Source organism: Tinamus guttatus, unplaced genomic scaffold, assembly GCF_059628265.1.
Source record: "Tinamus guttatus ecotype Peru unplaced genomic scaffold, ASM5962826v1 Tinamus_guttatus_pri_ptg000942l, whole genome shotgun sequence".
NCBI classification, from domain to species: domain Eukaryota; kingdom Metazoa; phylum Chordata; class Aves; order Tinamiformes; family Tinamidae; genus Tinamus; species Tinamus guttatus.
Genome location: NW_028289476.1, coordinates 857,265 through 871,021, shown reverse-complemented (window position 1 = coordinate 871,021; position 13,757 = coordinate 857,265). Strand labels below are relative to the sequence as shown.

Sequence of the window (13,757 nt, the reverse complement as noted above, 5' to 3'; positions counted from 1 at the left end):
TCCCCCCCCCCGCCTCTCTTTCCCGGTGTTCCTGCCACGACCACCCACGCAGCCGCCGAGCGCGGGGCAGCCGCGGGGCGGGACGCAGCGGCGGGGCCCGCTCGGAGCCAGGGAACGGCCCCACGCGGGGCGGCCGTTACCGTCACGGCGCGGGAAGGGGACGCGGGACGGAGCCTCCCCCCGCCCCTCCCCCCCGCGCGGGCTCCGGGACGCACCGGGAAGCGCCGCCTCGCGCCCCCCCCCGCCCGCTCTCACCTGCGGCCGCGCGCGCCGGGCCCGGGAACGTGTGAAACCACGTGAGGGGGCGGCCTTAAAGGGGCCGCGCCTCCCGCCGCCGCCGCGCGCCGCCCCCCGCCCCGGTCCTCGCCCCCGTGAGGCGCGCGCAGCCCCGTCACGCGGCGCGGCGCCCGCCGGCACGTGCCCTCCCCCCCTCCCGCCCGCCGCCGCGAGGCCGCCCCTACCGGCGGGAAAGCCATGGCCGGAGCACAGCGCGGAGCCCGTGGGCAGCGGCAGCAGCGGCCCCGCACCGGCCCCGCCGGCTTTTATGGGCCGCCCGCGCGGCCCGCGCCGCCGCCGCGGGGGGCGGGCGGGGGGGGCGCCGCGGGGCGGGGGAGGGGCGGCCGCGCAGGCGCAGTGCGCGGCCCCCCCGCCCCATCCCGCCGCCGTCCCGGCGTGCCCCGCGGCGGGCGGTTGGGCGCGAGGGCGGGGGGCGCGCGAGGAGGCGCCGGGGAGGCCGCGGGCAGCGGGACACCAAGAACTTTATTGGGGCTCCGGGCTGCAATAAATAGGGGTGCACGGCCGGGAGGGAGCACGGCGAGGGGCTGCGGAGGGCAGGGGGTGCCGCGCGTCACTGCAGCAGGGCCTGCGCGATGTCCTTGGCCAGCATGGTGCCGATGACCATCTTCTCGCTGTTGACCGTCAGCTGGGCGGCCGCTCCGCTGCGCGTCTCCAGCGTGACGAGCACCAGGCTGCCGCTCGTCACCGTCTTGGCGGCAAACCTGCGCACGGCACACGGGCACTGTGGAGCCCGCCGGCGCCTGCGGGCCATCCCGGCCCCGCAGCCCGGGGCCCCTGTGCTACCTGTATATGCTGCCCGCGCCACAGGGCACGCGGCCCACGTGGGCGGCCGATGTCACTCGCTGCACGACGGCGGCGTCGGTCTGGCACGCGTCGGGCAGTGTCAGCTTCTCCGTGATCTCGCTCATGCCCGTCAGCTTCCCTGTGGCGGCAGCAGGGCCCGTCCGCGATCCGCGCCCCGCGGTGACTTCTCAGCCCTGCTGCCTCTGCAGGGCGGCCCTGTCCCCGCCCCGGGCCCTGCTCTGTCCCCAAGCCAGGCTGTGGTTCCATCCTCTGCCTGTGCCACCCTGCCCTGCTGGCGGTCCTTGTCCCAAGGTGCCACAGCACACTGGGACTGGGCTCAGCCACATCTTGGGGCAGGGCAACCCCTCCACAAGGTGCCAGCCCCACTGCCCCGCTCTCCCCTGACCATTTGTCTACAGGCCCTGGCCAAGATGGATGTGGGAAAACCTTCTCTTCAGGACCCTTTTGCGTCGTGTCCTGCTGCCCTGCCCGGCGGGGACGCCCTGCGTGGCACCTCCGTGCGCTGCGCGAGGGATCGCGGCCGCGGGCCCGTGCCGGGGGTGCAGAGCTAGACTAGGGGGCAGAGCTACTCTAGGGGAGCGGGTCGGGGTCGGCAGCGCCCCGCGTCACCCGCCACTTACCCTCGCCCTGGCGCGAGAGAAGCTCTAAGGACATGGCGAGGGCAGCAGAGGGAGCGAAACGAGTGGTTAAGGCCGGTGCCGGGCGGAGCAGATCGGGGTGCTGGGTGTCCCCGTGGCCACCCTCCCCTGTCCTGCACTCACCCTGCTCCTTCTTGAACTCATTCTCGCTCATGAACACGGGAGCCATGAGTTCCCCCACGGGCGGCTGGATGGAGACGTAGAAGTGGCGTGTGTGGGTGCTGCAGAGACAGGAGGCACCTCGGTGACAGTCCTGCTGTCCTCCCCATGCCGTGTCCGGCCTACCCAAGTCCCCAGGAGGGATGCTGGTCGCCATCCCGCTGTCCCCGTGCCCTGGAGCACCCTGTGCCCATCGTGTCCCGGTGCTAGGCGCTCACCAGAGCTGGAAGTTGGCCGCCTGGGTGGAGTCGCAGAAGTCGATGCCCATGACCACGCTGGCCGTGTCCCCGGGCGCCAGGCTCTCTGGAATCATAGGGCCGGCGGCCATGGATGCAGCCTCCTCCCTCCCAGCTGCAGTGCCCGCTGGGCGCCGTGTGGCACGAGGGGTGACCCCACTGCCCCCCAAAACGCCCGGGCCCCTCGGGGCTGCTGCAGTCCCTACCGATCTCGGGGAACTCGTGGATGCGCGTGCCCGAGAGCGGCTTGGGCGCGCTGATGCGCAGGCTCTTCACCTCGGCGTCTGTGTTGTTGCAGATCTGCATCTGCACGGCCACCATGTGGGCGTCGTGCGGGAAGGGCCGGCGGCTGAAGCAGTACTCCACGGAGAGCCCCTCGCCCGTCATGCGGTGCAGCAGCTCGTAGCTCCTCAGCGCGCCCAGCGCCGGGCTCAGCAGCTGGGGGGAGTGCGGGCGGCCGTGGGCGCTGCCGCACGGGCTCCCACCACCCCGTGGCAGCATCAAGCAGCCCCAGGGAGGGCGTGGGGATGTGCGGGGTCACTTACAGCAGGCGCCAGGGAGGTGTCGGTGAGGGTGAGACCTTCCAGATCAGTCACCAGGCTGGTGGAGACGATGTTGCTGGTAGGGACGGGCTGCGGTGGAGGCGGCGTGACTGGGGGGCACGGTGAGACGCAGGCAGTTAGCAGAGCCCTGGCAGGCCACGGGCCCGTGGGGACAGCCCGGTGCCCCGCAGTGCTCCTCGGAGACAGAGGCCAGTGACCCCACCAAAAGAGGCCCTGCGGCCGGGGCAGAGCCGAGCCGTGTGGCAGCTACTTACAGTCATCCAGGTCGAGCAGGGAGATCTCCTTGGGGCCTGCGGCCTTGGCGCTGGGCTTGGTGCTGGCGGGCTAGGAGGAGGCAGGGAGCCGTGCAGTGAGGCAAGGGGCTTGGGCCGCCCCGCGCCGCCCGCTGCCCCCACCGCTCTGCCCCTCACCCTGCCCCTGCGCTTGGCCTCCGCCTCCGCCGGCGACTCCTGCACCTCGGAGCCCGAGTCCGACTCGGACGAGCTGCTCTCGGAGCCGCTGGCCTCCTCGGACGAGGTCTCGCCATGGCCCTTCCTGCCCTGCTGCTGCTGCTTCTTCTTGTCCTTCTTCTCCCCTTCCTCCTCCTCCTCCTCCTCCTCGCTGGGGCTGCAGGGAGAGGCCGGCTCAGACGGGCCATACCTCGAGGGTGCAGATTCGGCTGGGGACACCCTGCCTCTGTCCCCAGCCACGCCGGACACGGTGTGCAGGGTACCTGCCAGCGCTCGCCAGCGATGCTTTCCGGGGGGCTTCCTTCTCCTTCTTCTTCTTCCTCTTCTCCTCTTCCTCCTCCTTGTCCTCCGACTGGTCCCCACTGCCCTCCTCTTCCTCCTCGCTGCCGGAGCTGGAGCTGCCGGAGCTGCTGCTGCTCTCGCTCTCTTCGCTCACGGACTCAGGCTCTGCAAGAAGGGACATCTCAGCCCCGCTGCCGCATCCCGCTGCATCCCGCAACCGCCGGCTGCGCCCACCACATCGCATGCTGTCCCTGTGCTGTGTCCCACCACGCCAGCATCCCCCTCTCGTGGCCTTTATCGACCCGTGGCACCTCAGCCTGACACCCCACCGTGCTGCCCAGGCCCTCACCGCTGTCTGCGGACTCTGTGGGCCCCGACTCGCCTTCTGAATCGGAGTAGAAAGGTTTCTCCACCTTCTCCTTCCTCTTTTCACGGCTGGTACACTTGGTCCACTCGGGAACCTGCCAGGGACAGGGATGATGGAGCAGGGCTGGTGCCCGTGGGCACAGAGCCCAAAGTGCCACCAGCGGGGAGGTGCTTCCTCCCTGCAGAGGAGGGCGGCACTGTCAAGGTCCTGGAGCTCTTCCGCCTTGGATTCCAGTGTCCCCCACCACTCTGGTGGGCCCCGAGGAGCCTGCACTGCCCCACGCTACCTCCACGTTCCTCACGGAGGGGTCGGGGGCCTCATCTGGCCAGTCGGGCAGCTCTTGGTAGCCAACTGCCTTGGCGTTGAGCAGGTGGGACAGGGAGCCCAGCTGGAAATGGTCCCGATCTACAGCAGGACGGAGAGTTGGGGCAGCTCCACGCAGCCATGCGTGGCTGGGGTTACATCCACACCCCCAGTTCCCCTGTCCCCATCCTCTGCCACCAGAGTTGGTACCTTTGAAGGAGGATTCCAAGATGGGAGCAGGCTTTTGGGCCAGGAAGAGCTTCTTGGCATACTTGTTGAGGGCCCCGCTCTTCTCAGTGGGCACAATGAGCTGGCGAATGAAGCGGGCCCGGTCCCGGATGTCGTAGTTCTGGTCGTACTTGGCCAAGTTGAGCACGTACTGGGTCAGCAGCTTGCTCTGCACCAAGAGGCGTGCTCAGGGCCAGCTGCTGCCTCCCCAGCAGGGAAACTGAGGCAGGGACAGGGCCACCTCAGCCCTGCACCCTACGCCACACTCACGGGGAGCCTGGTACCTGCTTGGAGTTGGTCAGGTAGAGCTTAGCTGCCAGGTTGATGACCTGCAGCTTCACAATGTCCTCCTCGTTGGTGAAGGACTTGGCCATCTTGCGCAGAACGTCAGGCGCGATCTTGGGCACGTGCTCGCAGTACTCGCCGATGAGCCACAGGATGCTGGCCCGTGCCATGGGCACCTAGAGGATGGCCATGGGCGTCACTGTCACCCTGCCCATGGCTCCCACACAAGCACTGGCTCTTGGCAGGGACGGACCCCAGCCCCAGGAGCACCTTGACTCACCTGGATGTTGTCAGTGAGCTTGGCCATGTGCTTGATGATCTCACTGTGCTGGGCCGGCTGCATCTGCAGCAGCTTTTTGATGACCACCACGGACTCGGCCACGACCAGCTCTGCAGGCAGAGAGCCTGTGTTAGCAAGGTGCTGCCCTGAGCTCTCCTGCTCCGAGCACGACGGAGCCCCGGCGTCGCCGCGGCCATGCTTGCTCACCATCGCGGTTGGAGAGGAGCTGCACCAGGCCGTTGAGGCACGTGTCCCGCACCTTCCCGATGTTGGTGGCACAGCGGCCAATGGCTTGGATGGTGGCTGCCACAAAGTCTTTGTCCATGCTGCGGATGTACGTCTGCACAGGCATGCGGAAGGCACGTTACCCACCGCGCACCCGCCTGCGAATCCCTCGGCAGGGCAGCTGCGTGCCGGCAGTTTGGGAGATGATGCTTGAAGTCCCTTCTCCTGGCAGGCATCTCCCTTTATCCCGCTGTGCTGCTGGCACCGAGCCATGCCAGAGTGGCACCCGAGTGGTCTTGGAGTGCCAGTGCTCCCAGCATACCTGGAACTCCCGCAGGATGGTGGAGATGTTGGTCTCGTTGGCCAGGTTGGTGAGGACCTCCAGCTGGGGAAGGAAGGAGAGAGGAGCAGGATGGGAACACAGAGCCAGGGGACTGGGTCCCTGCTGTCCTCCCCGAGAGGAGAGAGGGGCAAAGGTCCTGGGCCAGACCCTAAACGTCCTGGAGGCCTTACAGGGGTTTAGGAGCTGCCGACAAAGGGCCCAGCAGGTTTTCTTGGGCTTACCTTGAGGATCTTGATCTGCGTGGGGTCTGTGGAGCGGATGTAGAAACTCTTCAGGTAGGGCTCAAACATGCCCTGTGTGGAGACCCAGCAGCGTTAGGGGCATCCGTGGCGCCGGCTGCCCAGCCCACGCCAAAGCCACCCACGGGCAGCTGGTTCTGAGGCCCTGGGCAGGCCCCGCGCTGCCTCCCAGAGGCCCTGTGTGCTGCGAGCGCCTGGGCTGACCCCTCCTGCGCTGGGAGCTGACACTCACCCTCCGTTTGATGGACATGGTGGCCACGTTCTGCAGCACCACGTACTGCACCTCGCTGTGGGGATGGAGACGGGCGTCAAGGGCAGTGGGGGCCACGTCCCTGTGCAGGGGGGGCGGGCCCAGAGCAGCCCCACATGTCCCAGGGGCCAGAGCACCCCGGCAAGCAGGGGTGGACGCTGGGGGAGCAGCGCTTGGTGCAACAGACCTGTGGCTCCGCAGGAGGCGCACCAGGGCCTTGGCGATGACACCGACCTCCGCCTTGGGCGCCAAGTGGAAGTAGAGCTGAGCCACGGCCATCACCACCTGGGGGGGAACACCTGTGTGTCACTCTGTGGGCATGGGGACACCGCGGGGGACATCCCTGTGCGTAGTCATGTCCCCACATCAGCCCAGGGGTGCAAAGCAAGGCCACCTATGCGGACGCCCGCAATGTTTCTCCTCCCAGGGGTCCCTCAAGGCCTCCTCAGCACCCTGGTGGCACCATGGCCGTCAGAGCGGCCCTGACTACGGGTGCTAGGGCACTGGGTGGTGGTGCCCAGGGCTGGAGGAGGTGGCCAGGGCTCGCAGAGGGCTCACCGCGGCGTTGCGGCTCTGTAGCAGCGGCTTGGTGTTGCGCAGCAGCAGGCGGTGGTCAGGGTCCATGACATAGGGCTTGCGCTTCGCCAGCGAGGCGGCCTCGGCCTTGGCATCCTTGGCGTCCTCCTCATCGGAGCCGTAGAAGGCCTTCTCAGTGCTCTCTTCCAGCAGGGATTCCTGCTGGCACACGGCAGCACCCGTGGCAGTGCCGGAGCTGGCTCCCCACCACCACCCCAGCCTCTCATCCCGCCTCCCCGTCCCTCATCTCCGAGCACAGCAGCGAAGCACTGGGATGTGCCTGGGCCCGGACGTGAGATGCTGAAACACGGCCCGTTGCGAGGGCTGCCCAGGGCCCCCGCAGCTCCTCCGCTCCCGGGGCCGGGGGAGCCCCAGCAGGGCCGCACAGCCGCACTCACGTTCTGGTTGGGGCTGAGGAACTGGGTGCGCGCGTAGCGCGTCAGCATGTTGATGATCACCACCTGGCCCCACTCCTCCACGTCGATGAGCAGGTTGCAGAGCTTGCGGTAGTTCTTGTGGATGAGGTCGATGCGCTCAGGACAGACCTCTTCAAATGCCATCACCACGCTGCCAGCCACCAGCTGGGGACGCGGGGCTTGAGGGTAGTCGGAGCAGCGGGCGCTCCCTGCGGGGGGAGGCGTCCCCCCCATCTTGGGGCGGTGGGGACAGCGCGCTCAGCTCACCGTGGTCTTGTCCGCCAGCAGCTTCTCAATCACTTCGATGAGCTGGTCCTTCTGGTCCGAGTCCAGGCTGTGAGGAGAGAGCAGGGTCAGCACGGGCAGGAGCCTGTCGCAGCTGGGCCAGCCCCACGGGGTGGCCCTGCCCCAAACTACCCCGGGGACCCCGCCAGCCCCGGCGCCCCGTTACCTGTACAGCTTGGGGATGGCGTGGGCAGCCGTCTTGCGCACGTACGGGGACATGTCTGACGCCGCCTCTTTGATGGCCAGCATCATTATGGGCACAATGATGGGCACGCGGATGCTGGAGAGGACGCGCAGGGCGCTGGCGCGGATCAGCTGGTTGGGGTCCTGCCGTGGGCACGCGCAGAGCTGCAGCGGGGCGAAACGGGCCCCCGGGCCCTGCCAGCACCCTCTGCCTCGGAGCTTTTGCCCAGCGCCACCGCGGCCTCCTGATTCTGCCCTCCCAAAGAAGCGCAGCCGCCTACCTTGAGTCCTCGCTGGAAGGTGGAGATGGAGAGCAGGGCCAGGTCCTGCTGCTCCTCGGCGTAGCGCACCAGGTACACGTACACCAGCTTCTTCACCTGCGGCAGCAGCGGTGCCGAGGCCGTGGGGACTCAGGGTTATCCCCCCGCTGGGCCAGCTGCCGTCACCCAGGGCCTCCACCCCCCCAGTTCAGCTCACTAGCTCCCCCCAAAGCCTTCCTAATGCCAAACCATATCCCTCCTGGATGCTCCAGAGCTGCGAGCACCCTTGGGAGTCAGTCCCTCGCAGCGAGGACATCTGGCAGCACAGGCCATGCGAGGGCTGCTGCTTGCCCTGCTTGTGGGCCCTGCCCTGGGACTCGCCTCACCTCGATGTTCTTGCAGGCCACGTTTTTGACGACGGCTGGGAAGAGGTCGGAGGCGTTCTTCCCGCGGGCGATCATCTAGGAGGGAAGGAAGAGCGCGACGCCAGGCTCGGCGTCAGACCCGCGGAGCCCACGGCTCGGCGCTGCCCGTCACCGAGCCCCTGCTGCCCCGGGCTCACCGCCACGATCCTCTTCATGGCCTCCAGCTTGAGCGAGTCCTTGTTGCTATCCAGCATCTCCTTGAGGTCATCGTGCCTGTGGAGCCGTCCCAGGGCTGTGAGGAGCGGGTCTGTGGCCCCGGCTCGTCACCGGCACCCGCCACACAGGGTCCCTATGTGCTTCTGGGCACAGCGCAGCCACTGGTGCCCACTGCCATCTCCCAGCTTTGCTTACCCCGGGCCACCAAACATGGCCCACAGGTGCTGGGTTGAGGAGGACCCCAGCTTCGAGACATGTCCCTCCTCAGGATGCAGGAACGGAGGAAGGAGAGTCCTGTTCTCCATTCCCTTCACTTTTCCCACCTGCTCCCATCCTGGCTCTGGTTTCCCTGGCATCAGAGGGCACCAGCTGGGCTTTACCCTGGGCTGGAGCAGGAGAGAGACCCGCGCCAGGCAGGGAACCCAAACCACAGCTGCTCCTGAAATATTTATCTGGGCAGGAATTCAGTTACAGGCGGTGAAAAAGGACCCCGCGTCCCCGGAGCGTTGCTGGGGTGACCCACTCAAGCAGAGGTTGTCACTCCGGGCACTGTCAGCTCCTTCTCACCAGCGTCGCCTTTTATGATACTGGTTGGCACGGTTGTCCCTGCGGTCCCTGAGCTGACCTGCTGTCACGGCACCCCTACTGCATCCACCCGCAACGGCCCCTTCTCCGGCTGTCCGGTGGCGACGGGCGCCTTCCCAGAATAGCACTGCTCTGCACCAAAGCCCGCCAGCGCTTGCAGAACGCTGCACTTGCTGTCCACGTGCACGCAACCAAAGTGCCTCATCCTCAAACACCAAACCGCCCCCAAAACCCATGCGGTGCCAGGGCGGCTCGGCGCAAGCGCCCGTTCCCATGGAGGCCCTGGCATCGAGCCCCCGTGGCCGTGTGCCCCTTCGCAGCGCTCCCCACGCGAGCGGGCTCCTCACCGCAGTGCCGGCGGCGGCTGCCCCGCGCCGGTGCCGCTCTCTGCCGCGGCCTCGGGGCGCCGGAGCAGCCGCAGCTCGTCGGCCCGCAGGGCGCTGTAGCAGGCGGCCTGCCCTCCGTCGGCCGGCAGCACCGGGCTCGTGGCCTCCTCGCCGGCCGGCGCCTTCCCCAGGCTGCCCGCGCTGGCCGGCAGCTGCTGCAGCAGCTTCTGCAGCGGCGGCACCGGCAGCATCGCCGAGTGCCCGTTCGCGCCGCGCCGGGCTCCCCGCAGTGCTCTGCCCACCCGCCGGCCCCTCCGCTCCTCCTCCCGGCTCCGCTGCCTGAAACTTGACGCTGCAGCGGCCCCGCCAGCCCCCGCGGCCCTCGGCGTGGGCACGGCGCGTGCCCTGGCGCCGTCTCGGCTGCGCTGCTGCTGTGGCAGGGGTGGCGAGGCCCAAGGGGGCATCTCTGGGGTCTGCCCCTGTCCCAGGGCTGGAGCTGTGTCCCATGCGTGAGGGTTGCGCCTTCCCCCGAGCCTGAGTGACACCTGGGGACCTGTCCTGCATCCAGGGATGGCTGCTACCCGCCAAGGTGGGAGAGCACCACAGGGAGCCACTTCCTTGGCACCTTGAGGGGCTTCACAGAAGTGAGCGGAAAAAGGAGCCTGTGTCTTTACAAATAAGGGAAAAAGGAGCCTGCGTCTTTACAGCTAAGAACTCCACGTTCTTTAGCGAGCAGGACTAGGCAGCGCAGGCAGGGAGGCCGTGCTGCATGTATGACACTGAGGGCAGCTGACTGTGCTCGGAGAGAAAACGGGAGTGGGGCAGGGAGCTCCTTATCAACAGCTCACCGACCAGAGCGGGACGCGTAACAGGAAGCAACAACATATCTTAGGGGGGCTGAGAAGTCTGTAACTTTGGAGTACCTTGGCCAGTGGGGAAAAGGAGAGGGCTACCCTGGCCGGGAAATTAGGATAAAAGGAGCCTGTGTCCTCCAATAATTGCAGAGACCTCACAGGAGTCTGCCCTGGTGGACTCTCCCTTTGTTTGAACAAAGTTTTAGGCCTCCTCTGTCGCCTTTTTGGGCATTCGGTTCTTGACAGCGAGATTTTCTGCACAGGGGACACCAGTCCCCAGCCCGCAGCCCTGGTCACCACCAGACACCACCGTCAGGGCTCCTCCATCACCCGCTATCCGGGCACCTCTATGAGCAGCCCCAAAGAGGGGACAAGCGACAGGTGGAGGGGGGCAACCCCGAGGCCCTGCCACCCTTGAGGGGACACCAGGCCCGGTGAGGAGCCCATTGGGGAGGCGGAGGCCCCTTCCCCACGCAGCGGCCGAGGTGACCGGCCGGGGCCCCCCTGGCAGCCCTGAGGGGGTCCAGCTGTGATCCCGCTGTGAAGGGCCAGGAGGCGGGCGGCTGTGCGGACGGGCGCCCCAGCACCATCTAGTGACAGCGCGCCCGGCGGGGCCGCGTCCGCCAGCGCGGAGGGGCGCCGGACGCTGCGCTGTCCTGGCAGCAGCCCGGCTGTCCCTGACCGGGCGCGCGGGCCGCGTGTCCCCACGTGAAGCTGTCTGGGTCCCCTTTGTGGTGACCGCGGGCCCGGCTGGGCAGCGCCATCCCCGTAGGGATTCAGCACCCGCGGGTGCCAGCGTGCGTGGGCAGGACCCACAGGAGCAGCGATGGCAGGGCCAGCAGCACCTCGGGCCTGGAGGCCACCGCCATGGGGCTCGTGGGGACGCTGCCAGGCTCCCTGCACTGCCCACGGAGAAGGGCTCCGGGGAAGGCGGTGCCTCTGGCACGGGGACATCGCCAGCAGGAGCAGGGCTGGGGGACACCCATGGTGGCTGCGGGGATTGGGGGGAGACCACAGGTGGGCGCAGGGCTGCGGGGACATTGCCAGGGGCTGCGGGGATGCGGGGGACATCACCAGCAGAAGCCGGGCGGGGGGGCATTTCCACTAGGTGCAGGGCTAGGCGGACATTGCCAGCAGGTGCAGGGCTGGGGACACATATCCCGCACAGGAAGGGCTGGGGGGACATTTCCAGTGGGCATTGGGCTGGGGGTGCCACTGGTGAGTTCCTGTGACCATGTCCCAGTCCCCTCGGTGTCACCCCAGGATCAGGTGCTTCCGGCACCTGCCCCACAGCGCTCCTACCAGCCTCCCCCCCGGCACAGCGCGGCCGCCGCAGCGCATCCACCGCGGAGCCCTGTCCTCGCTGCCGCCGCCACCGGCTCCGGAGCGGCTGAGGGGGCTGCAATGGGGCGGCAGGCCCGGCCATGCCCCCGCACCGCGCCGGTGGCCGCCCGGGCCTACCTCTTGTAGTCGGAGGAGAAGATGCCGCCGCTGGCCGGGTCGTGGCCGTACTCGGGCTCGCCCAGGCTGGAGGAGCCGCCCTTCTCCTCGCTGTAGGCCTGGCTGGCGGCCATGGCGGCGGCGCAGCGGGATGCGCGGTGGGCTGGGATGCTGGGATGCAGCTGATGTCAGGATCATGTGGAGCAGCAGGGACAACGCCGCCGCCGCCACCGCCTCTTAAAGGCGCAGGGGATGTGTCCCTGCGTCCCCCTCCAGCTCGCGGGCCCCTGCCGGCCACCTGTGCATGAGCCGGGGGGACGTCTGCCCCACAGGGAAGGAAAATAGGTTGTGGATTAGGCCTGGAAAATCCACGGCTCGGGTTTCTGCTGGGAATTCCTGGGGTTTTTTGCAGGAGCAGATGAAGGAGTAGGGAAAGGCTGGCACTGCCATGCTGCGTGCCCTTGTCTTGGGCCGTTTTGGCAACAGTCTGGCCCAGAAAAGGATGCGAGAGAGTGACAAACACCAGAGAAAACACGAAAACATTCCGACGTTTATTTCTCTGCAGAGCTCCACCTGGACCCGGCTTCCTCGGGACGCCAGGCAGCTGCTCACACCAGGAGGTTGCGCTCCTGCAACGCGAGGTGGCAATGAGGGGCAGGGGGCACGGCCGGGCGCCCCTCATGCCCCTGAGGCACTCACCGATGTCGAGCTGGGCTGGCTGTCCGAATCCACAACCTCAACCTGCCGAGGAGAAGCGCAGTAAAGCTCGGGATACCCACGCAGGGCATCCCGGCGGGGCGGACGTGTCCCCTGCCGGAATTATCACTCACCAGCTGCTCGTAGAACTCCACCAAGCCCAGGAGGGAGAGGGCGAAGTGGATGCAGTTGCTGGTGGCGAGGGAGTACTCGGCCTCCTTGTTCATTGCTTTCTGCACTTCTTTTCTGAAATCGTCAAGGTTGATCCCATCCTTTTTCCGGAAGATTTGGCATTTCCCCCGTTCTCGTACCATTGCATGGTACCCTTCCTTGCTGATCCGGCCTTTGCCTTCCTGTTTGTTGATATCTGGAAAAGAAAAACCCATCAAGGGCCACCCACAGCCGCCATGGCTGGCAGATCACCAAGGCGCCTTTGCGTGGGAAGGGCCGCCAGCAGCAGTCAGGGCTCCAAGGGCCATCCATGAGGATGACGAGGGCCTTCTGCCCGGTCCCGGGCTACCCGGCCTTCTCCAGGTGGCCTCGCCTCTTGGTGATCTCCAGCACCAAGCTGGTGGCTTTACTGTCTGATTTTTGAAGCTGTTTCGCCATGTGCTTTAGGGGGAAGATGGGGACTGTCCCGGCTTCTTCACCTGTGGCTTGTCACACACACTGGGGGCTGGAGAAGTAACCAAGAGGCCACAGACTTACATTGAAAGTGTATCACCTCTTCTTCTCCGCAATAAACAGCAGCATGTATACAGATACATTTAGGAGTGGGAAGATTGAGCTGCAATGGAAATAATAGGATGTCTCCAATTTGTGGGTTCTGGCTGGAAATTCTCTCAAAGATCTTCTGACCATGAATGCTCTTGCGGAACAAAAACTCGATTGTCACTCTCCCTCTCTGCAAAAAGTATGAGAAAAATGAGATGAATAAATACTTAGTGAAGCCAGCAGGCATGGAGTTTCCTTCTTAAAAGAGCTAAAAAAGATCCCGCTGTCCCTGCCAGTTGCACAAGCTGTCACAGTTGTGCTCTCACCGATCCCATGTCCCTGCCTGAAACAGCCCCTTCTCCGCAGAGCCCACACCCGTGTCCGGCCGTCCGGAGCAGCCCGGGGCAGCTCAGGCATCCGAGCTGCTGCCAGCCCGTGCTCTGCTGATGGAGGGTCCCACATGCACCTCTGGTCGCCCTTTCCTCTAGCTAACCCAATCCCTGCAAACACTGCTCATTGAGGAGAGAGATGGGAAAAGAGGGAGTCCCGGAAAGCCATTTTTACTTACCTGACAGCTACTCATCTGTAAAAATAAAAGGGAAAAAGCGTTTCAGTTTGCATGAAAACTTTCTCCAGCTTGGTCCTGCCTCTTTCCTTACCTTGCAAAGCAGATCTCTTTCCATACACATTATGCCTTTAATGTGTCTGCTCCTAATATCCATAAGGATCAGAGAATCCCCGAAATCTGGAGGTGGGAAAGGGCCTCTGGATCATCTAGTCCATCCCCCCTGCTCAAGCAGGTCACCCACAGCACATTGCCCAGCATCCCGTCCAGGTGGGCTGTGCGGATCTCCAGCAGAGGAGACTCTATCCCCTCTGCGGGCAACCTGTTC

The 13,757-nt window shown here is 66.3% G+C and overlaps 3 protein-coding genes across 6 annotated transcripts in view; all 3 read right to left on the bottom strand.

Moving 5' to 3' along the window:
• Positions 1-479, bottom strand: part of CPEB1 (cytoplasmic polyadenylation element binding protein 1) — a 32,711-nt gene extending 32,232 nt beyond the window's left edge. For 2 of the 4 annotated variants that reach the window (XM_088538227.1, XM_088538230.1), the window contains exon 1: positions 462-479. In XM_088538227.1, the coding sequence (XP_088394353.1) occupies positions 462-476 (15 nt within the window). In that variant the 5' untranslated portion in view covers positions 477-479. The remainder of the gene's footprint in view (positions 1-461) is intronic. The other 2 variants (XM_088538226.1, XM_088538229.1) reach the window with 1 other exon arrangement.
• Positions 480-839: 360 nt separating this feature from the next.
• Positions 840-11,607, bottom strand: AP3B2 (adaptor related protein complex 3 subunit beta 2). Its single transcript, XM_088538215.1, has 27 exons — positions 11,476-11,607; positions 8,231-8,306; positions 8,055-8,129; positions 7,690-7,785; positions 7,392-7,552; positions 7,208-7,274; positions 6,923-7,105; positions 6,507-6,683; positions 6,136-6,233; positions 5,931-5,985; positions 5,681-5,752; positions 5,439-5,501; positions 5,099-5,231; positions 4,892-5,001; positions 4,611-4,787; positions 4,309-4,495; positions 4,082-4,200; positions 3,778-3,889; positions 3,410-3,593; positions 3,108-3,303; positions 2,952-3,021; positions 2,680-2,786; positions 2,341-2,572; positions 2,117-2,201; positions 1,863-1,960; positions 1,081-1,219; positions 840-998 (listed from the first exon to the last, which is right to left on the bottom strand). Exons 1-27 carry the CDS (start codon positions 11,586-11,588, stop codon positions 848-850), a joined length of 3,336 nt encoding a protein of 1,111 aa, XP_088394341.1. The 5' UTR covers positions 11,589-11,607; the 3' UTR covers positions 840-847.
• Positions 11,608-12,062: 455 nt separating this feature from the next.
• On the bottom strand, positions 12,063-13,111 carry LOC148590981 (uncharacterized). Its single transcript, XM_088538196.1, has 4 exons — positions 12,808-13,111; positions 12,258-12,517; positions 12,154-12,195; positions 12,063-12,083 (listed from the first exon to the last, which is right to left on the bottom strand). The coding sequence occupies exons 1-4, from the start codon at positions 13,109-13,111 to the stop codon at positions 12,063-12,065; spliced, it is 627 nt and encodes a 208-aa protein (XP_088394322.1).
• Between the last annotated feature and the right edge of the window lie 646 nt (positions 13,112-13,757).